This window comes from Haliaeetus albicilla, chromosome 20 (genome assembly GCF_947461875.1).
Source record: "Haliaeetus albicilla chromosome 20, bHalAlb1.1, whole genome shotgun sequence".
Lineage (NCBI taxonomy): Eukaryota > Metazoa > Chordata > Aves > Accipitriformes > Accipitridae > Haliaeetus > Haliaeetus albicilla.
This window is the reverse complement of record NC_091502.1, coordinates 13864278-13887485: the sequence shown is the minus strand read 5'-3', so window position 1 is coordinate 13887485 and position 23208 is coordinate 13864278. Positions and strand designations below refer to the sequence as shown.

The window sequence follows — 23208 nt, the reverse complement described above, 5'->3', positions numbered from 1 at the left end:
GGGTAGAAAAGTGCTGCCATAGGCCCATATCACCCAAAGCACATGCACTGATATACTCTGTGCATCATTGCTGCCCTTAGATGGCTGTAATTCTTGCACCTGCATAGCTGGTAAGGCCTTACTGTACCTGATTTATAGGATTTTAGGCCAATTTATCTGTCCTGAGTGAGCCATATGGAGTCAAATGATGGCATTGTGGGCATGACAACAGTGACCTCAGGCCAGGCAAACATCATATTCCTATGTCAGGTCCATACACTCTTTAGCTAGGCATACTCTTGAACTTACTTTGAAGGTACATGTGGGTTGAGTCTCCATGCCTGGCTTTTTCTTAACACCTTCATCCAAATAATCTAAATGCAAGACAGGTTTTAGCTTGCATTAAGGCTTGTGTTCATGCTTGGCAGGCAGGTTACATGCACACTCCCAGGAAAATAGAGCTCACAGATGTAGGAATAGAGGGAGAGCCACCAGACTATCAGGGGCTGGTGTGTTTTATTTACACTGATGCCCAGCCAGGACATCCATTGCATTCACTGCTGCTACAGCCTGAGGGTGCAGGTAAAATAGGAACCAGGCTATAAGGTTTGGATTTTATAGGGGTGCAACCTGCTGAAGGGGATTATCTATATTACAGTTGTTTACAGCCACTTGTAGTGCTAACAGTAACTTCTCCCAGTAGAAACTGGGCTTTTAAGGGCCTGTTTGTAATACTCAAATCCTATTACACTGTAAACAAGAAGAAATAATAATGAGGACAGTGGTTCTGATTTCCAGAATTGAGTTTGCTCAGACAAGTCATTTTTTTTGTTTTTTTTCCCCATTTTTATAGCAACATTTCTGGAAAGCTGATGTACTTAATGCAATTAGCCATGACCTTGATAAATGTACTGCACAAAGATAAGTAGGTTATATTATAATCGTTACTGAATCAATACATCTATTTCCTAACTGTACTTGTTAATTCAAACCTCTGGCCAGGGTATAATTATGTTGGCAGGGCCAAGACATGGCTGTGGGAAATTATTGTTTTCAAGCTCATTGTTACTTAGGAAAAGAGTAGATGAAGGAACATGGAAATACAGTTAGGAAATAAAATTGTTAAAATATTTGCTTTATTGGAAAGAGAATGACACTTCATGTATTTACATACCCAGTTAAGACATTTACAGGGATGGACTTAGCAGAAGATAGGCTTTAGTGGAACTCATGCAGACGGTGTTAGTGCAACAAGAGGGAATGTAATTCTCGTAAACTGGAGAAAATGTGATATGCTTCTAGGCTACGTCAAATCCTCTCTTTGACGCAGACAGTAATTATATTTATTTTGGATAGCACTACAAAAAAAGTGTTGCTGTGACTCAGCTAAATTGATGACCAGTTGTCAATGGTTCTTTGCCTGTTGTCCACATGTGGACACCCATTAACTCTATGGTTTTTGGCAGAGAAGGAATTACACGTCTAACTCCCCCGAGATGTCTGGTGTTGTTAGATGTCAGAAGTTGTTAGAAGCTGTCTTTCAGACAGTCACTACTACTTCAGTTACACTGCAACTATCCTTAGTTTTTGCTTTGCAATTTTTGGGACCAGAAATTTACAATTGTTACTGAACTTTGTCATTAGAGATTCCAGAATGGTTCTTGCTGGGCCCTGGGAGCCTACCCACAGCCCTGCAGGGACTTCATTGGAACTCAACCCACCAAGTCAACTGAACTGAGAAACACCTGAGATGACTGCATTTGAAGACTAGTTTCTCCAGGTTGTTTTCACCTTTGCTATTAGACTGAATTTACTTTGGACAAACAACCACAGATTTGAATTGCACAGAACAGCATGCATGTAGATAATTTTCAGTCCCATTATAAAGTTAATTTAAATTGGGTACACAGGAAGGCATAAAGTCTCTTTGCATAATGCCACTGAAGTCACTGGGATGGATTAATTTGGCTTAGGGCCTGCAAAGTCCAGAGTAGCAGCTCTGCTACAATGATGTGCCCCGTGAATCCAAACATAATTTACTTGCCACAAAGTCCAGGCTGTCTTTGCTATAGCCTGTTAAATAAGATGGATATCTACCACCTTCTGGTGGTCTTCTGGTACGCATCCTGTGGTCTGCAGGTACACAGAGGGCTTTACCTACCATTGCATGAACTGATGCTATTTATTGTCCATGGAAGAAGCTAGCTGTTGGCTAGCAGCTGCTCACTATGCTACAACAACACTGTAAAATTTATAGACATTGAAAATGATGACTTGAAATACTTTTATTTCAATCACAGTTGAATTCCTGCCTAAAGGAAGTATGTAAACCAATAAACCTAAAAATAATTGGGTAACCTTAATAATCTACTTTTCAAAAGAAGTGTTAGAATAACTGAAGGGGTAAGTTTAACAGAAACAGTTTACTGGAGAGGCATGTATATGTCAACTTTGCAGTGACCAAGACTGCTTCCAAATTTTTCAAGTCTTTTGTTTGATAAAGTAAGGGAAGAGCTGGAATTGTTTGTTCCAGAGCTACTGAAGTACACTGACTGCAGTCCCGTGGCTTGGGTACTGTTCTCTGTATTAAAAAAAAAAGAAAAACATGTATTTGAAGTAATTTCAAGCAAGCCTGACAACAGAAGCATCTGTTGAAAACAGTTCTCATTCTTTTAAATTATGTGTAACTCTATTCTCTCCTATCAAGCTCCTGAGGACTATGACATGCCTTCATCCTATGAGATACTCTTGGGGCAGGGAGGTGGGGATACCTCACCGGGATCAACACACATCCTATTCCCAACACAGTCTCCTCCATACTAAGTTTTGGCTGGTGACTAGAAAATTTACCTGCATGAAATAAAAGCACCTTGGTGCTTGCTTAATGCAACAATTGAATAATTTGAGGTTGAGTGATCAGCTTCTAGATCAATTGGAACTGCTGGATTTTATGGTGTAAAGCCAAGTGTAATGGGGATTAATTTGTAACAGACACAAATAAATTACCTAAAATCTGAGTCTTACTAAAGTACATTGTCTGAAGCTGTGAAACCATCTGAACAGAAGAGCACACAGCATATTTTTATGTGCAACTGCCAGTTAGCTTACTACTTCCATGCAGACCTCATTGTTGACCCAGTAAGGGATTCCCATGTTCTTAAGACCTTGAACTACAAATGGATTGGGCCAAGGCTGTGGGGGTGGGGTACTATAAGCCAAGATTTACCTCTGAAGCACCATTCAGGCAATAAAAGTCTGTGTTGAGTGAAGGTCCTGAAGCAGAAGGTGCTGGTGACCTGCACTTTTTTTCACACAGACATTCACAACTAGAGTTTTGCGACAGTAGATGGGACTTACCTAAGCAGTGGAGAGAAACAGGTATTTTGAAAGCATGTTTTGCTGGCATATTTTAGACATCTAAAATTGTGCCCTAGAATTTTCTATGTGTTTTCTAACTACAAGAGGAGCCTAGATGGCTTGCTGAGTTATCTGTATCGTGGGTATCTAAACCAGAAGAGACAAAATCACCAGACGTGGAATATTCATGGGTGGTTACAGGCAAACTTCAGACAGTGAAAGAACCGTAGGCTCCTTGGGAGTGATTTTCCCTTTATTTCCTCCCACTCTGATGCTAAGAAATCTTTCTTTGTCCAGCCAGGGCTTGGCTTTAACAGTCTTGATGGCACTACAGTCAATGGCCCCCTCTAGGGTCAGAGAGAAGGCTCTGCTGAAGGGATGTGGCTCTATCAGGCAGATCAGTTTTCTCAAATAAAGTGCAAAGCAAAGTGTAAGGTCTGCTTCAGCGGGAAGAAACTCACAGCATTCTTAAATGATGCTGACAAATGCGAGCACAAGGTTATTTCTAGGAGAAACATTTTCTTTTGAAAAACAGAACCGCCACCTCAGGAGAGATCATACATGCTCTAGCACAGCTACCCAAACTAGTCTTGAATCCTTTACTACCAACATGATTTAATAGCAACCTGATACTGTACCTTCTTTTCTGTTCGCCAGAAAGACTTACTCATGATGTATGGGTTTTTTTAAACAATTTACTCTGTCAGTGATTTTTTCTCCATTCAAAAGTGATTATGTTATAAGCCAGCTGCAGAGCCTCAGTTTACCATGATGAGATGGGGACTGAGTAATTGGGCTACAGACAGGACAGGCTTAGTGAGTGTCATAACTGGAATATTTAGAACTGCAGTTCTCAAGAAAAATCCAATAGCAATGCCTTTTGCTGTGAAGACATTAAACTCATGAAGTCCTGTGTTTTTTCTCTATTGAAGTGGATTACACCATTGGAGTTCTGGTATAGTCAATCAAAATCTTTTCTGGAAGCAAGGAAATACTCTCTTTGAGAAAGAATTGAGCTTTTCTCTTGTATAAATTCCTCAAACTACTTATTCGAGCAAGTTTACATCAGTTAGTATCATCCTCCCCTGGAATAAATGAAGAAGTTGAGGAACGGAGTGTTGAACTGGCTTGACAAAGGTCGTGGGAAAGTAAATTTATTTGTAGAAATCCATTCACTAGCTGTGAGTGAGTAGGTTTTGCCTACAATCAAAAGGTTTTTTGACTGGTTGTCATATTATTTATGCCCTTTTTGACACACCATGCAAACCTACCAGCATATACTCCCTGTTGTTTATAAAGCACAATGAAATATCAAAGTGATATAAAAGTGTTCATACATAAAAGTGCATTAAAAATATTGCTATTAATATTGATAATCATTTATCTGCTGAACTGTACTTTGCATACTATATGATCTGATCTTTTTCAATTACTTTGATTGGAGGTCCATCGAATAAAGGAGCAAAGAGTAAACATCAAGAGCTGAATCACAGAATATTGAAAAGGTTAAAACAAAATTAGATGCTACTAAAATACAGTTGCTTGGACACAGAAAGAAAGGACTGAAAGATTGTACCTTGTGATCCCTACTGCACTGTCACATTAAGGATGGTGACAAGAACAGAAAGAGGAACAGGAGACTTGGGTTTTGCAACAATAGAAGCAAGAGAACAAATTAACTATTTTGAGCTACTCAAGGTCATATACACCAGGGAAGAGCGGTGTATCATATGGGATTCCCTGGCCTTCTCAGTGCATGGAGTTTAAGGTACACTCCACAGCTTCACTTAACTTCTTTTCTGATGAGCTCCTAAAGTACAAGTGTTTTTCCAAACATAAAATTTTTAATTTATGACTTCTATTTTCCACAGGCCAAATTAAAATTTAAGCAGGAACATAAGCGCTTAGAAATATTATTCACACCAGGCATTTTCTAACGAATTAAAAAAAGTGTTAAATATTTACATGAAAAATGAGCAATTTTCAACATAGGGACAATTTCTGCTGTTCTGTAAATGAGTACAGTTGCACATTATGTGGTCTATAATGTATTAATTATAATGTTCAGCTACAGATTTCAAGCTTGAGGGAAATCCCTAAGAGGCAAATGCAAGATTTCATTGGACTAAACTGCATTTTGGGACACTGCAGTCATGAGAACATGTTCTTAGTAAATTACATGATATGGCTGCTATAGCTGAAGTACTGCCAAGATCTTGATACTTGTATTTGTATATTGTAAACTTTGAAGACATAATGCTGAAAATATATGCTCACCACAATGTACTAAAACATGGGATATGAACTTCTCTTTATCATAAAGCTCCTGGTTTATAAACAAGAATTTAATTGCCATGTGCATCATAAGATACAGTTTTTCTCATGTCTGGGGTAGATGCACTTAATGGGTATTTTCATTTATGCCTACCCACAGTTACACTAACGAAGAAGGAAAAAACGTAATATTGCCGCAGAATAAAGAAGAACCATATTCATCATCCCTGGGGGACAAGCTGGATTCTTCTGGAGGTAGGTTAGATCCTGCCCCTCTCAATGACTGGCCTCATCGGTTGAAGCACGTCCAAGCAGATGAGCATTTGTGATGGTTCATGGCTCTGCAGTGTACTGCAGTGCTCATTTCTGCCAAGCTGGGACTTCTCACACTTCATTATAAACATTGCTAACAGCTACAGTGGCTTCTTTAGAGTAACTGGAGAGAAATGGTCGCTTCTACTATATGACTCACCTGAGATACTTGTCTACCTTAAGATGAAACAAAATCATGCCTTTGACCATTTCTATCCACTGAATATAAAGTCTAGATGAGCTCAGAGGCAGAAGTCTTCATGGCAGGCATCTAAAATCAAATGCACCTGTAGATCCCACTTCTAAAACCAGTAGGATTCATTGGCTTGGCCTGGCACTGCTCTAAAATAGGGTGAAATACAGCAGATTTTAACCTGGAATATCTGAATCTATATGTGAAACCCTGTAGCTCTTACTCAGGACCCGTTACTGTAAATCCTGAGTACCTTAAGCTTGCATTGCAGTATTACTCTCTAATATCTGCAGTCCTCCATGATGTGTAAGGCTTCTTCCCAATAGTCAGGCATGATTCGGTTTCATCCAGAATAGTGGGAGAAACCCTTGGGCAAAGCTTTGTTGATTTGGTGATTTTCTTACTGCATTTTCTTCTGCTCAGAATTTCTTAAGCCCTCCTATATTTTTTAGTGAAATATGTTTGCATGAACAGAAAGGAGAATGTCTAATTAAGAAATATTCAGGGAAAAAAATTCTAAAGACAATACTTCTTCATAGTAGGTCTGGTTTAGATGTGGAAGCTGCTGCTACAGAAACTGAATTGCTGAGCTCAAAAAATTAACAAGATTTAAAGAAACAATTAAGTAGGTAGCAAGACTATCTTGTAACCCTAATAATTCACAAAAAAGATCTGGAAACTCTTCCTCATCAAAGCTATGTCAGTCTTGCCTTATTAGAAATCAGGAGAACTATGTAGGATGCAAATTATCTGTTACCTACTACAGATGTTCTGAAACGTCTAGCATCAGTCACAGTTAGTCACAGCTGACAAAATACTTGACCTTGAGTCTAATCAAGTATGAAAAGACATTTGTCCCTTCTGCAAAATTTTGTTTGTACTAGGGTTGCTAGTAAATAAAAGTATTTTACCATATTTGTCTTGGTGTTATCTTCTAAGCAAGAGCAGCCAAAGGTTCCCAACGAAGGACCAATGTGTTCATACAATGCATCACAAAGGCATTTTGAGTCTGGTACATTTAATTTTTCTATCAGAATAATATATTTGGTATTGTGCTCATTTTAAATACAACATTGCTTGTCACACTACATTTGGCAATAGACCTCTTCAAATATATTTAACAAATTGTTCCATGAGTAATAACTACATATAAAATATCTTCATTGAATTAAAAAAATCCATATGTATTTTCTTCATGAAATACAATATATACATTACGATCTTATAGTTTTAAGGTAAGTCAAAATTTGGGCTTAAACAAATTCACAGTGTCCATTTTACCTCTGTAATAAAAATCTTCACTTTAAAAGTGCCTGGATCTTGAACCATGTTTACGTATTTCCTTACTTGGGTTTATGGAGATCGAAGGTTTTACCACCATCTAGCACTAGACTGCAGATCCATATTGCACATTACAATGACCTAAAATAAAGACTTTTGATTACTGAAAGCGAACTTTGACTGTCCTTGTTACCTCAAGTTCTGACCAACGGACTTCGCGAAGAGCTTGCCAAAGGTGGAAGATCTGCTTTGAGCAATATGGCCTCTAATGCGGTCATTGGACCTGTAGTAAGTGCTCACTGCTTCAGGAAACCAGGCCCAAAAATACTCAAGCGGGAACTCAAAATCAGTGGCCAGTCCTGGCCAAGGGAGATGGGCAGGAACCATCCAGGAGCTGAAAGGCAGTGAAGTTAGCGTCACGCTGCCTTCCAGCCCGAGATCACCCCAACTGCCTTCGTTTTCCACACAACGGCTGAGACAGAAACCGGAGTGTTTCTGGCAAAGACCAGCCAGTCGGGTCATCTCAGAGTCCGCAGTACGCCCTGTTGATTACCGCAGGAAATACTGCAGGTTATGAGGTAATGCTTTTTTGTGATCAAAGGCAAGTTAGGAAATTGGCTATTCTGTAGCTCATAGTTTTTCAGGCCAGCACACTGTGGTTTTGAATACAAACTGCTCTACTATCTCTGACAGTCTCACTTTCCTTCTCCTCCCTCAAGGGAAGAAGCCTTAAAAGTTTCTAAACCCTGAGTTCATTACGCCTGAGGCCCACAGGACATGGATTGTCCCACAAGCTCCGTTTGTGGACAAACTAATGGGCCAAGCAGAAGGCTGAGCAGTTCCCCCAAACCATGACAAACACCCTTGGGACAGGCCAACCTCCACACCGGCTTCCACTGCTCTCCGGGCAGGACACAGCCCCTTGCCTTCACCTGTCTCCACATGATTTCAAAACACATTCTAATACACTCTTTTTTTTCCCTGAAAATACACAGTGATTCCACCAATAGTTTTTTAAAAAAGGACTATCAGTAGATTCAGCTAGAAACTAATCTAAACCCATTAAAAAATAACTTCCAGCCTAAAAGCGAGAGGTCGAAACATTCTGATACATTCCACAATAAGTTTCACAAAGCTAATTTAAAAGCAAATACTGACAAGCCATTTTCAGCCTTGTTTCCTAAACAGACAAGGCTTCTATAAGTGGGTTATACATCTTGATGTTCCTGTTACAATTTTTCACAGCCCTTTCACTAATTTCAACCAATCTTAAAGAGGAGCAGGGATCCCCAATGTAATATATGCTTCTAACAGTCCCAGAATTGGTGATTGTCAGAAGAGTGAAATCCAAATTACTGTATTAACTGAAGGAAAAATTAGATGGAATTTAGCCTGTATCTATCTGGAGAGACAGAAACCAGCTGACTGTCCTGCAGAGACATATTAGCTACCAGTCACACAACTATCAGCCAGACATAGCACAGGCTACCTCTTCTCCAGTTTAACAGAAGGAGACATAGAAGAATTATTGCAGTGAGCAGGGAGGAAGTGTTGGAGGCTTGTGCTGATGACATGGAGGGAAGATTCTTCACTGAAGGAGTCCTAGGGAATACAGCACAAGAGCTGAGCTTTCTCCAGTGGAAAAAAGGACAAGGGATGTAAATCCACAGAAGATGAGACTTCATGAATTTTTGGAACAACATGGTTTTGTTTGCTAAGGATAGATCTGAACAAAATTCAATGATTTAAACAAGTTTAGCTGTGGGGAAACACGATCTCCAATGCATGATGTTCCCAGAATTCAGACAGGGTTTGCACCCAACATTTTAGTATCTTCCACCTTAAATAAACATGTTACCAGCTTTACATTCAACCCCCTACCCTGCAGTTTGCAAGTTTTAATTCAAGATATAAAAGCTGGCGAACTTGGTAATTCTGGAACAGATTAGAACTTCAAGGATTAATTATTTTGGGTTAAAGAAGTTTTCTTCAGGCCTCAGCAATAGCTTTTCAATAAACTTGGTGAAAAATATTTCTTTCTTAATGCATTAACTCCCATTGCAAACTAGGCATCTTTCAGGATAGTCCAGTGGTGACAGGGATAAGTAGGGAAAAGTATAATACAGTGCACTGAGTATTCTGATATCTACCTCTTCAAGGAAATGTTCAAATAAATTTAATATCCTGCACATTTTTAAGAAAGGCAGTTAGCTTTTTTTTTTTTTTTGCTAGTTGGGAAAGCTTGAAAAATTAAATATCTTTTGATATAAATATGTAAAAGCCTGGAATTTTCCTCTTTTGCTTCACTAAAATATATGTAAGAATGTCTACAAAAGTAAATTTGCAAAAATAACCACTTTATGTAGGAAAAGTTTAGATTTATGCTTTTAATCTTTCATGACTGGGCTTATCAAGATTCCACTGGAATTCTAAAAGACACAAACTGAATATTAAAATGATCTCAAATTAACTCTTCTTCAGCAGGTAAAGAATAAATAAGTATCTTTACTCAAGTGGTATCTCCTCCCTACCGTAGACCCAGAGGATTTGCCACTGTGGTTTTTCAATAAAGAATTGGAATGATTTAATTTCTGAATATCTTGTAGAAATGTGAGCTAGACTTGAGAAAAACAGAAATATGGCTTTAAGTGAATTGTTAATGTTCTGTTGCATTTCTTAAACATTTAGGTTATCTCTTGCTTTCTTCTTCCTTAGAGTCAATTGACAGTTTTTCCCCAAGTTTCCTTATAAGTTCTGCCAGATCTTCAGAATTTTGAGATTTTTCCTCAAGGAGTTCATACCGGAGACTTGAGATGTCCTGTTTAATTTCCTTCAGTTCACCTGTAACAGACATTAGAAGATGACACTATTAAAAAACAAAGGAAAAAAACCAGCATATCCAAATATCTCACAGTTATTATGGGTGTTCTCTGGATTTCTTTGTTGAAACAGCAAAAGTGGATGTTCTGCTGCCCATTGGTGAATGGTGGCTTAGGGACAGGAATATGAAGATGCAGTTCAGGAATCAAACATATCTGAAGACAAAAGTGTGAGAGATCACATCAGTTCACAAAACTCAAATGATCCATTAGATGGAAGCTGCTGTTCTGCTGTAAGAGAGATCATAGAATCATTTAGGTTGGAAAGGACCTTTAAGATCATTGAGTCCAACCATTAACCTGACACTGCCAAGTCCACCACTAAACCATGTCCCTAAGTGCCACATCTACACATCTTTTAAATCCCTCCAGGGATGGTGACTCAACCACTTCCCTGGGCAGCCTGTTCCAATGCTTCACAACCCTTTTGGTGAAGAATTTTTTTCTAATATCCAACCTAAGCCTCCCCTGGTGCAATTTGAGGCCATTTCCTCTCGTCCTATCACTTAATACTTGGGAGAAGAGACCGACCCCCACCTCGCTACAACCTCCTTTCAGGTAGTTGTAGAGAGTGATAATGTCTCCCTCAGCCTCCTTTTCTCCAGGCTAAACAACCCCAGTTCCCTCAGCCGCTCCTCATAAGACTTGTGCTCTAGACCCTTCACCAGCTTCATTGCTCTTCTCTGGACACACTCCAGCACCTCAATGTCTTTCTTGTAGCGAGGGGCCCAAAACTGAACACAGTATTCGAGGTGCGGCCTCACCAGTGCCGAGTACAGGGGTATGATCACCTCCCTGCTCCTGCTGGCCACGCTATTTCTGATACAAGCCAGGATGCCGTTGGCCTTCTTGGCCACCTGGGCACACTGCCGGCTCATATTCAGCCAGATGTCGACCAGCACCCCCAGGTCCTTTTCTGTAGAACATGCAGATTGGGGATGCCTGAGTCCTGGCCAGCAACAAGGCCTCTCACTGTCCAAAAGAGAGCGGTCCTCTCCTTTTCCTGCTACACTAAGTGTCTTTCCAGCACCAGAGGGGTGCAAACAGACGAGAACATTACTGTGAAGTGCATTCACTAGTGTCCCCATATATGAATCCCCAGTAAGAATACATATCCACACAAGGAAGTATTCATAGAGGAGTGCTCCAAACCAGCTGCTGCACTAAATGCAGTCTCACCATGGGAAATGCATGGGCATGACTAGAAGTAGCAACACTTTTCACAAGAAGTCATCAGATCAGTGATAGTTTCTGATGGGAGAGCAGAAACAGAAAGCCACATCTCTTCCTTAACTTCAACTTCATGGTAATTTTACATCTTGCACTTGTAAACATGTCAAGTGTTTTGGAAACATTTTTTTCAAGTGGCATATGTAACCAGTTTAATTAGTTTGTTTTGATTCTCTGATTAGAGATAAACATACAATTCATCAACATACTCACCTTCATTGACTTCATCACTTTCCTTATCTATCTGAGCTTTCAGTACGTATCTTTTAATGAGACGCTTCATTATTTTCTGCAGAGAAGAAAGAAAAGAAGGAGTTTTCTTAGTTGGATTTTCTAGTATTGCTATGATTTTTCAAAATATGAGTTCTGTTACCTTCTGTTGCAGTCAGACATTTCAGTGTAGGACTTGCCAGGTTAAAAGAATATAATGTAAAAATCTCTGCTTTCATCTACAGTAGATATTTAAACTTTATGATTCTGCACATATATGTACATGAAAGTTAGAAAACCAAACACATCTTACAAATGTTATCATTCACGAAGCTCAACCTGCTACTGGAGTCTATGTGATTAATACAGTTGCAGCTTTGGTCTCCATGTAGGTGAAACCATGTAGCCTTTATTGCCACCAGAAGATGATAATGACCCTGATTAGCAGTACTAATTGCTAAACCCTTTTGCCATCAGTTTATCTTAATCTATTTTTATATTATTTTTGATAAGTTATCTTTTCCCAAGGAGAGGCTTAGAGAAGATGGGACCCACAATTCTAGGAGTCATTTAAGCATCTCAGCTGGGACTCATCTAACCAAATACAGGTATTTTCTAATGTAAATATACATATCTGTGGCAGTCACCTTTAATTCCCTCTATGGATAGAAAAAGCAAACCTGAGAGCACAGTTCATCTCAGACAACCAAAACTGATCAAATAAATCACACCATTAGAATGACTACCCTGTCTGCTAATAATAAGGGGAACCTAGGCCAGGAAATTTAGATGTCAATTTTACCTTTCCAGGAAAAATGAATTCCGCCCCTGATTCTCCCATTAGTTTAAATTACTTGAATAAGAACAACATATCTAATTACCTTTGAGGATCTATCTTTCTATCTCTGGGTTTAATATTTTCATATGGTGTAACCCATGACAACACAATACTTTTTGTTTTTCACTACGAGATATAAAAAATACATAGGTTTATGTGTCTGCTCTTATCTCCACAGTAATAGACCTGACCAGAGGTGGTTGTGAGGTGAATTGTCCCAGATTCGTGGTTCCGGACCATCACTACAGTCATGCTTGCAAGGTCAGCAGCTGTACTGTTTATTCAAATAATCCGAGAATGTTTCAAATACAAAGCCACATATCCTCATGTTTATGGGATGAATTTGTAATCCTAATATCTGTCACTGCATCATAATGAAATTGGCTGTGAAAAAGGGAGATTTTGGAATAGACTTGTGCAGACACTGTATAATGCAACAATGGAGCAGAGCTAGCCTGCCCAAGAGGAAAACTTTTTTCTGTTTTATGGTTAAAAAAGGTATACTTGTTTTCTCTACCATTTTGCATTCAGATGTTCTTGTTCCATTGCCCAGACAGCTCTTGCTTTTTCCTTTCCACCTGCTTTGTAGTCTTACAGGAAGAAAAGGAGCAGCCTCTGGACCAGAATAGCTGAGCTTTATGTGGACTGTGCTGGGTCTTTTTATACTTAACTGCACAAAGTCTCATTGCAGTTATTTAGGAGGCAAAGAATAAACAGAATGTATTGATAGCATAAAGGCTGAAAGATATTTGCAGTGCTTAAGGTATTAGTGTATGGAGGTGTGGCACAATAAGCTGAGCTGCTTCAGCAGATGGAACAGGAAGATTTGGGGTTTCTTTTTGGTTTTCTTAATTCACACTGTGCAGTTGAGGACTCAACCTGTCTCTAAAACTAAAAGCATTTTTCAAGCGCTTTAAAATATTGTACTATAAGGGTAGCATGAGAGAAAACCACCCTCAGATTGTACTGCAAATACCTAAATCATTGCATTTATGTCTCATATATACAAAGTCTGTGGATTTATTCTTGATTCATGCTGTTTAACATAAATTCAAAACTGTCCTCATGTTGTCAGTCTGCCTGTTCTACTACTTCTTGAGTTTGTTTAAAAATAAACTGTTTTTTACCTGGTATTGCCTTGGAGGATTGTTTAAACTGTTTAAGTGGATTTCATCTGAGCTTCTTATACTTGACTGCTTCCTTTGACCAAGCTGAAATGGAAACATTATTTACAGTATAAAATAAATAGAAGAACAATATGGTTAAACTACCTCATGCATATATCGTATGACAGAACATTAACTGTTAAGCTCAATTTGCTTTGTGGTAACTTAAAATACTGTCGTGAAGTCCTCTTTATGTGCAGAATTTCATCACAGGAGTTGAAACAAACCTTTCCAGACTGTGACGTCAGAAGGTGAGAACTGGGAGGTTTTCTCCCTTTACTCTGCCTCTCACCTGCTCCTAACATGCCCAAGGGACCAGAGCTGAGCAGCCGCCTCCCCACAGGCTTTCTCCTCCTCCTCAGGTACACAGGAGGGGGATCTGCGTCAGGAGGAAGGCAGCACTGGTGCGGCACAGCTTGGTAGGCAAGGGATGAGCGAAAGTCAGGGCAGGGTGTGGGAGAAGCCAAGGAAGAAGGAGAGGTGGCACCATTACCCCTTTCCTTCTGTTCATAGCGCTTGCCCGTAACTAATGTGACCTCCACTACCACTAAACACATGAGCAGTTTGCTTCTCCCCTCACTTGCACTAATAGCTGAATGTAATCTGTTACGCAGTTTATGCCACGGACCACAAAATTATCAGCTGACATTTCTGAGTAGCATCTTCTTTACTACTTTACTACCTCCTACTGAAAGGAAAGGGCATCACTCCCTGATGAAACATGGAGGATGCAATCTGCAGGATTCATTACCGATTTACATCTTTGACAAGGACTAAAGCATCACAAAATGGTGAACTGAGACTAAAGCTGAATGACTCGGCTGCAGTAAGAATGAATAGCAACTGTCAAAATTAAATGAATGATATTACTTTAGATTGATAATGGGGCCAGTTCAATGAGTAGTAGTGCAAGAAATAAAAAAAAAGTGATATATAAATCATGATTGATCTGGATGGGGAATAAGTGGGACTGTCACTAAAAAGTCAGTTCTCTCTAATTATACATGGTGCAATACAATTTTTACTGTTTTAAAGCACAGGGCTATCATTGCAGTGTCTCAGATCCTGTGGGATCACACTGTACTTCCAGCAGAGGTTCTCCATGTTGGCTATCTCTGTGTCTTAATGCATCAAGTACCTACAGATAAGCAAACTGGGACACTCTGAGGACTGGCAAGTAATATGTCAGGTACGCTGGGATACAGCGTGATGGGGAGGAAGCAGGAGAGGGTTAGATGCTTATGCAGCTGTACAGGCATGTCACACATCAAGGGAGCCCGCAACACAATGCCTGACGTTAATGAAGGCCAAAGCCTTCATATAGCCATTTCTCCTGCAACTGAAATCACTATAACCTCTTGAGGTATAATGGGAAATTCCCATGGTTGAACTTTGATAATAAATGGAAGTAGGAATATGGAATATGTGATAAATATTCACCAGATGTCAATTAGAAACTGATAAAAACATCTCAGCAGAGAGCTTTATTGGGGCTTTGTTCTAACATACATGTACTAACACAAAGGCTAAAATAAAAAACTTGGGAATTGTATAGCTATAAAAAGGCTGAATGAGGCATCAGATTCAGTTGTTTAACCAGCAATGAGGTCATCAATTAAAATTCTCAATTCTCCCAGCTGCTGCAGAGCTTGTTCCTTAAAAGTCTTCTAGTTTTCTAGCATTCCATATAACTTTATATTCACTTTAACAGTAAAGCAAATAAGTCTTCATGAATCTGCAAACAGGGAATAATTTCAATATTTTTAGATTTTGTTTAGCATTTCATAGAATCATAGAATGGTTTGTGTTGGAAGGGACTTTAAAGATCACGTAGTCCAACATGCCCCTACCACAGGCAGGGACATCTTTCACTAGATCAGGTTTGTAATTTGATATTTTTTCCTGAAGAAAAGATTACACTTATTGGTAAAAAATATTAATTTGCAATTAGTATAAAGTTTACACTTAATTTGGAATTTCTTTTTGTTCTTTAGAAAGATTCACAATATCTATATACACATACTTGTAAAACATTATATATCTATTGACAATATGTTTATTTAACTAAGCAAAAATAATGATAGAAGATATAAAGTAATATATAAATATATATAAAAATAATTAACATTTATCTCTAACATATTAACCTTAATTTGGATGGAAATTGAATTAAAGATGTATAAAAAGGGCAAATTATTGTTGCTTTTTCTTGCTTGAATAAAACTACCTTAAATGTTTTGAATATATATTAGAAAACATAAGTTTATCTACACATTTTAACTTAAACTATGTACCTGATTTATAATAAAAAATAGTGCCTAATGAGTTTACACGAATGTGTAATCACTATGTCTTTCAGGATTTTAGAACTAATAATACTCTCTTGGGCCTTACCTTTATTACTAGATTAAAAGAGAAAAACAATCTTCCTGCTTTTTCAGCTCCTGGTTTCTTAATGCACAATTTTTGGAAATAATGTAGTAGAATAAGAGGAAGAGTATACTTCCTCTGCAGTGGCAGAGGAAAGTCGCCCTGGCCAAAGCTGCTCTAGTGGTGAGCTTGAGCTCCAGCTGTGTGGTTGGTGTCCCAGCCCTTCTGGATCTCTGACTTCTTCTGCAGCTGATACCATTCATGATCCTGTTACTTACTTACATATAATCTACAAATGCATTTAATTTTATTATGTATTTTTTCATATTTATTATGTATTTTATTATGTATTTTAAATGTAATCTGTCATGCCAATTAGCAGTTTCAAATTTATGTTACATTGGTTCACTTCAAAAGTTAATGCTTAACTAAAACTTGATTTTCACTTGAAATAGCAAAATGGGTAATACATGGTGAAATAAGTGAGATGCTGCAAACTTGTAAAACCAGACACACCGTAACATCTTTATCTTAATTGTGACCCTTCAGCACTCTGCATTTTTTGAACACTACAATGTACTTTTAATTAGTTACCGACTACACCTTGAAAGTTGGCAGGTAAATCAGAAGTGTGTAACTTCATTAAATCTGCTTATGTGTGTCGTGGTTTAACCCCAGCCAGCAACTAAGCACCACGCAGCCGCTCACTCACTTCCCCCCACCCAGAAAGGGTCGGGGAGAAAATCGGGAAAAGAAGTAAAACTCATGGGTTGAGGTAAAACGGTTTAATAGAACAGAAAAGAAGAAACTAATAATGATAATGATAATACTAATAAAGTGACAGCGGTATTGATAAAAGGATTGGAATATACAAATGATGCACAATGCAATTGCTCACCACCTGCTGACTGACGCCCAGTTAGTCCCCCAGCGGCGATCCCCCCGCCCCCAGTCCCCCCAGTTTATATACTGGGCATGACGTCACACGGTATGGAATACCCCGTTGGCCAGTTTGGGTCAGGTGCCCTGGCTGTGTCCCCCCCCAACTTCTTGTGCCCCTCCAGCTTTCTCACTGGCTGGGCATGAGAAGCTGAAAAATCCTTGACTTTAGACTAAACACCACTTAGCAACAACTGAAAACATCAGTGTTATCAACACTCCTCTCATACCTAACTCAAAACACAGCACTGTACCAGCTACTAGGAAGACAATTAACTCTATCCCAGCTGAAACCAGGACAATGTGTAACGGTAACAGGGCAGAACATCTACTGTACCTTGCTGAATGACCACTTGGTGGCAGAGATTGCCAAGATTTCATTATAACTTCATTTTTACACAAAATTTTTAAACCCTCTTTAAGCTTCACACCTACAGGTTTTTCCTCTCCCCAAAATTACTACTAAAGTCAGCCTGTCACATTAATGACTGAACTAGAATTCATATTTTTAAGCTAATATCTACTGAACATCCACATATGAGTAACTGAAGAGGAAAAAAAAAGTAATTTAAATAAAACAGTGATAAAAACCCTATCAAAAATAACTCTCCTCCAGGAGAGTTGTGCGAAAGAAAAGATGCAGCATACATGGATCATTGCTCTTAGAAAATACCTCCTTTAAACTTGCTTCTCATTTCATCGTTCTCTAGTATTACTTAAAATTCAACGCAATCAGAATAGTAATGTAACTACTGTAGTTGTTTTGTGTAGCACTTTGTTAATGTCTTAAATCCCAGTTTTCAGAAGCAGCTGACAATCTGGAGCACCAGTAAATTGTACGTGCTTGGACCAGAAAAGAGGTTCCCAGAAAATGACTCATTTTGCACTCTTATAACAAGGGGTCATTTATGAAAATTTCAGAAACACTGTTTCATAGTAAAAGTTAACATATTTTTTATTGTTTGAGTGAGGGCTTAAAACTATTTCAATAACTAGTTGTTCCTTATTTCTATTCTGAAGGGCCATGTTTTAAGAAAAAGGCTTAAATACATCATCTGTCACTATTGGGTTTTAGCTCAGGAAGATGAACAAGTTCTGTGACTCTTAAACCATAAACTTTCTCATTTACAAGGCAATTTTTCAATTTAGAATAAAACTCAAAGTAGGTTTCTTTAAAACTATCCTTTTTCTTCACTTATTTCTCCCCTTTTTTGGTTTGAGTTTCTTGTTCACTTGATGTTTAAAACAACAATTCTAACCTGAAACAGAAGAAATCTGAAAGTTTTAATCAACAGCCTGAAAGAAAACATCTTCACAGACTTTATTGTTACATGTAGATATGTCTCAAGAAATCAGTTTCTGGTGTGCTACACTTTGAACACAGCTTTGTAAATCACTCGCCGTTTAGCACTGATGGCATCTGGCTTCGTTTTCTGCCAACCGTAATCAGGGCAGAGCTGTCTCTAGGGGCAGAATTTCCCCCTTCCCATCCTAATTCTTGTCTTTACACTCAGCCGGGTGCTGCTGCCACTTTCGCACTGAGAGGATGCAGGCTTTGCAGGAGAAAGACCCCCAGGCTGGGTCTGAATCAGTAAACTGAAGCGTGTGTCAACATTTCTGGTACTGCAATGCAGTGTCTTCCATCAGTAAACTTTTAGTGTCCTCCCAGGTAGGACTTGCACCAGAGCAACTGTCTCTCTCCCTAGGCACAGTTTGGCAACTGGAATGGTCTGGGGACAATAGCTCGCAACAACCCTACTTTGGGAGGAAAACTACTTGAATAGGGGCAAGCCATTCCTGAATTGGCCTCAGTGCCCAGATAAGCTCCCTGTCACATTTAATTTACTAGCACAGCCACAGCCACTGAGTCTTGGGTCTGGTCTTGCCAAATCTTATCTTTGCACAGCTCATTGCCTTTATAGTAGCTCCTTGCACAAGTAGCTCCTTACTCAGCTGTCACAGCAGCACCAACCTGTGCAGCACAGAATGAGTCCAAAGTCAAAACCCAAAAAGCCTGAGAATGTCATTGAGAAGATGCCATAAAACAGCCTCAACAAGAGTGAGTCATCAACCGTGGGTCGAAATGTGACACAAAAACATTTTAGTTACATTTTAGAAGTGCGAAGGATCTGACAGATTCAGATGAAGTCAGCTGCACAGTATGTGGCGGTCCAAAAGTTAAGTAAAAATGTAATCATTTGGCAGTATCAGTCACCCTGCTGGAAAAGCTGAGGAATGAATAAATGTGACTCAGCTGCTTTATGTTTTTCAATGTAAAAGCTTTTTTTTAAAATTTGTTTTGCACTTTTATAGCTGCTTTCGCTGGGGAGTAAGCACATTTCATTGAGCATTAGTTATACTACAATCTGCAGTGAGTGGAAAGCATTAATATTTCAAGACTAAAAATTAATTCAGGGTTAGGAAAAAAATCTGATGATCGATGGTTGCATCTTTACAGCTCTTTCAGAGGGACTGCTGTAAAAGCAGACACAACTGTCACTGCTTTATCTAGAATTGGTAATTATTACACTTTGCACCTTTCTAGCCATCTGAATTGCTAGATTTGAATATAATTTTGGAAAGGAATGATAAAAATCCAGCTTCTTTCCTTAGGGTGTAAGAATGGGATTTTTAAGAGTACCTGTTTTATGGGAACATAAATTTCACTTTAAAAAGTCATTAAAAATAAGCTTCTAACTTACGTGCTTTTCAGAGCCACAAATTAAGTGAATTAGAAAAAAATATCTTCTGATTTGTTGTTTCTCACCATCACTCAATTTGAAGTTTATATGCATCTCCTTAAAGTCATGTTTTTTCAGTGATGACTTTATCACTCATGGAAGTTGTGAAATCGATTTGCATCAAGCAGCTTGGTGAAAAGTTTTGCAAATGCCAGAGTCATTAAAAACTTGAGCAAATGCAGTATCACCTCTGTTGGGTCTTAAATACATTAGGATTAGATTTCCCAAATAAAATGAAGTGAGATCTGTGAAATGCTAGAAAAATTACCAGTAGCACACACGAGACATCTAAAATTAATAACAATGTTGACTTTGGTGACAGTGTTTGTAATATCTGTGTTTGTTAGACTGGTCCATAGTAGTTAGACTACTATGAACTTAACCAGAGGCAGAGGCTTGTCAGAGGCACAGTATCTTTCCCTATAGCTCCATTTTTTCCTTCTAGGATTGTAACCAGTTTCTTTTCTCTTTTACTCTTCAACTGATAACTGTGATGGAAAAAGCGCTTCTCACATTGGTGACAGAGAGCTGACAGATGCATGTAAATACTTTACTGGCATCCAGACTAATGACTAATGACTCTTGACTACAGACTCAAGAATTCCTAACCTTGAGCAGGCCTCTGCTCGGACTACTGCCTGTTTTAACAAAGATGCTGACACATTTGTTTCTGCCACCATGACAAACCTGTAATTTCTTCTTTTGTGTGAATGTTACCATATGCTCACCTTTCTATTCACTATGTCTGACAAGTTGTCTTGCAAAGCTCTTCTTCCCTAATGTGTTACGATACTTCTAGTCTTTACACTTCCAATACCACCTAACACTATATGCTATGCTCCATGTTCTCCTAAAGCAATTAATTTGATTTACACCAAGACACTGCAGGAAAAACAGACTGACTACAAACTCCTTAAATAAGCCCATGAGATACAGGAATGAATCAACTCAAGTGCTTTTCACTGCACTTGTGTAAATAAAACAGATAACAATACTTTACAAAAAAAGCAGGCTGCATTCTTAGTGGAAGCAGACACAGGTGGCCTGGTTTCGTCTGGGATAGAGTTAATTGTCTTCCTTGTAGCTGGTAGGTATAGTGTTATGTTTTGGGTTCAGTATTAGAAGAATGTTGATAACACACTGATGTTTTCAGCTGTTGCTAAGTAGTGTTTAGACTAAGTCAAGGATTTTTCAGCTTCTAATGCCCAGCCGGCAAGAAGGCAGGAGGGGACAAGAAGCTGGGAGGGGACACAGGCAGGGCAGCTGACCCAAACTGGCCAAAGGGATATTCCATACCATGTGACGTCACGTCTAGTATATAAACTGAGGGGAGTGGGGCGGGGGAGTTATTTTTTCCAGAGTGCTGCTCTGGAAATAACTGGGCATCAGTCAGTGAGTGGTGAACAATTGCACTGTGCATCACTTGTATATTCCAAACCTTTTATTACTATTATTGTCACTATTATCATTATTAGTTTCTTCCCTTCTGCTTTATTAAACTGTTCTTATCTCAACCCACAAGTTTTACTTTTTTTTTCTGATTCTCTTCCCACTGGGTGGGGGTGAAGTGAGCAAGCAGCTGCATGATGTAGTTGCTGGCTGGGGTTAAACCATGACAACAGGTTACAAAGGGAGAATCTGCCCAGGCATGTGAGGGTGATGTTAGAAAAGCCAAAGCTCACCTTAAGTTGACATTTGCAAGGGCAGGAAGAACAGCTACTCCTGCTACAATAGCAGTATAAGGCTGAACAAAGAAAATGTGGGCCTGTTGCTCAGTGGGGCAGGGGATTCAATGACACCAGACTCAGGTAATGCTGAGGGACTTGATGCCTTCTTTGTCTCAGGCTTTGCCAACAATCTCTCAGGCCTCTGTGCTTAGTGAAGGGATTTGAGGAGAAGGAGAACGACCAGCTATGGAGGGTCAAGTCAGGGGTTACTTGAAAGAATTTGACCCAGGCAAGTCCTTTGGAGCCAATGGGATGCATCCATGGGTGCTGAGAGAGCAGATTAAGTCCCTGCAAATATGCTATCATCTTTGAAAGATCATGGAGATTGGAAGAGGTCCCCAAAGGTTGGAGAAAGACCAAGGTCAAACCCATCTTCAAAAACGTCAAAATGATGATCTGGGCAACCACAGGCCACTCAACTTCCCTTCAGTAACTGGCAAAATAATGGATTGAGTCCTCTTGGAGCACATTTGTGGGCACATGGAAGAGAAGACTGTGATTGGGAAAAGTAAGTGTGGATTTATGAAAAGTAAAACCTGTCTGACCATCTGGATGGTTTTCTGAGATAAAATGATTGGATTTGCAGAGGAGGGGAGAACTGAAGATGTCCTCTACCTTGACTTTAGCAAGGGTTTTAACACTGTATCCTAGAATATTCTTGTATCCACATTAGGATGTTACTGTCTGGATGGGTGGACAACTAGATGGGCAAAATCCTGGCTGGATGGTTGTGCTTAGAAGGTAGTATAGGGGTCTTGTCCTGGGACTTGCCCTTTTAAACATCTTTGATAAAGACCAGGTGTCAGAGGAGGTGTTGAGGCACAATCCTGTCAGACAAAGCCAAACCTGGTGAGGGCAGCTGATACGCTTGAGGGCAGGGATGCCATCCAGGAGGATAGGGCTGACAGGAACCCTGTGAATTTCAATACGGACAAATGGGAAGGAATAACTCTTTCGACAACACAGTCTGGGGACTGGCTGGCTGGGGAGCAGCTCTGCAGAAAATGACTTAGCAGACAATGAAAAAGACGTTAAAAATCTGCAGCAAGTTCAGCAGAGGATCACCAAGATGTTTGGGGCTGGAGCACTTGCCCTGTGAAGAGACACGGGGAATTTGGGCTTGTTCAGCCTGAAGCAGAGGTGGCTTCAGGCATACCTAACAGCAGCCCCCAGTGCATACAGGGAGGTCACTGAGGAGATGGAGCTGGGCTCTTCACAGTGCTGCAGGACAGGAGGATGAGAGACAATGGACAAATTCAAACGAGAGGCAGAAGAAGCAACTTTTTCCCCATGATGGACAGGCAAGCGGTGGCATATGCTGCCCAGAGAGGCTGTACAGTCTTCATACTTGGAGGTTTTCAAGACCTGACTGGATGAAGCCCTGAGCAACCTCGCCTGACCTCAGAGTTGACCCTGCTGTGAGCAGGAGGTTGGACCAGAGACCTCCTGAAGTCCCTCCTGGCCTGAATTATTCTCTGATTCTGTGATAAGAAGCAAGAAGAACTGTAAATTTACAATGGTATTTTTTGATTTAACTGATTACAAATGTAGACCAATATTTATATTCAAAAAATAAGTAAGAATTTCAGCGTGTACATAGTGACTGACTTCAGTATGGACTAAGTATGTTGCGAAATTCTGGAGAAAAACAGGCCAACAACAAAAATTAAGTTAAAATTGTTTTTATCTTTTAAAATTAGCAGTCAGTATAC

General features: G+C 39.4%; 1 protein-coding gene across 1 annotated transcript in view; it reads right to left on the bottom strand.

Moving 5' to 3' along the window:
* Window positions 1-7116: 7116 nt before the first annotated feature.
* TRPC6 (transient receptor potential cation channel subfamily C member 6) overlaps window positions 7117-23208 on the bottom strand; it is a 107964-nt gene continuing 91872 nt past the window's right edge. The window contains exons 10-12 of the mRNA XM_069808327.1: window positions 13681-13764; window positions 11719-11794; window positions 7117-10237 (exon numbers count right to left, since the gene is read on the bottom strand). Of these exons, the coding sequence (XP_069664428.1) occupies window positions 10086-10237; window positions 11719-11794; window positions 13681-13764 (312 nt within the window). The 3' untranslated portion in view covers window positions 7117-10085. The remainder of the gene's footprint in view (window positions 10238-11718; window positions 11795-13680; window positions 13765-23208) is intronic.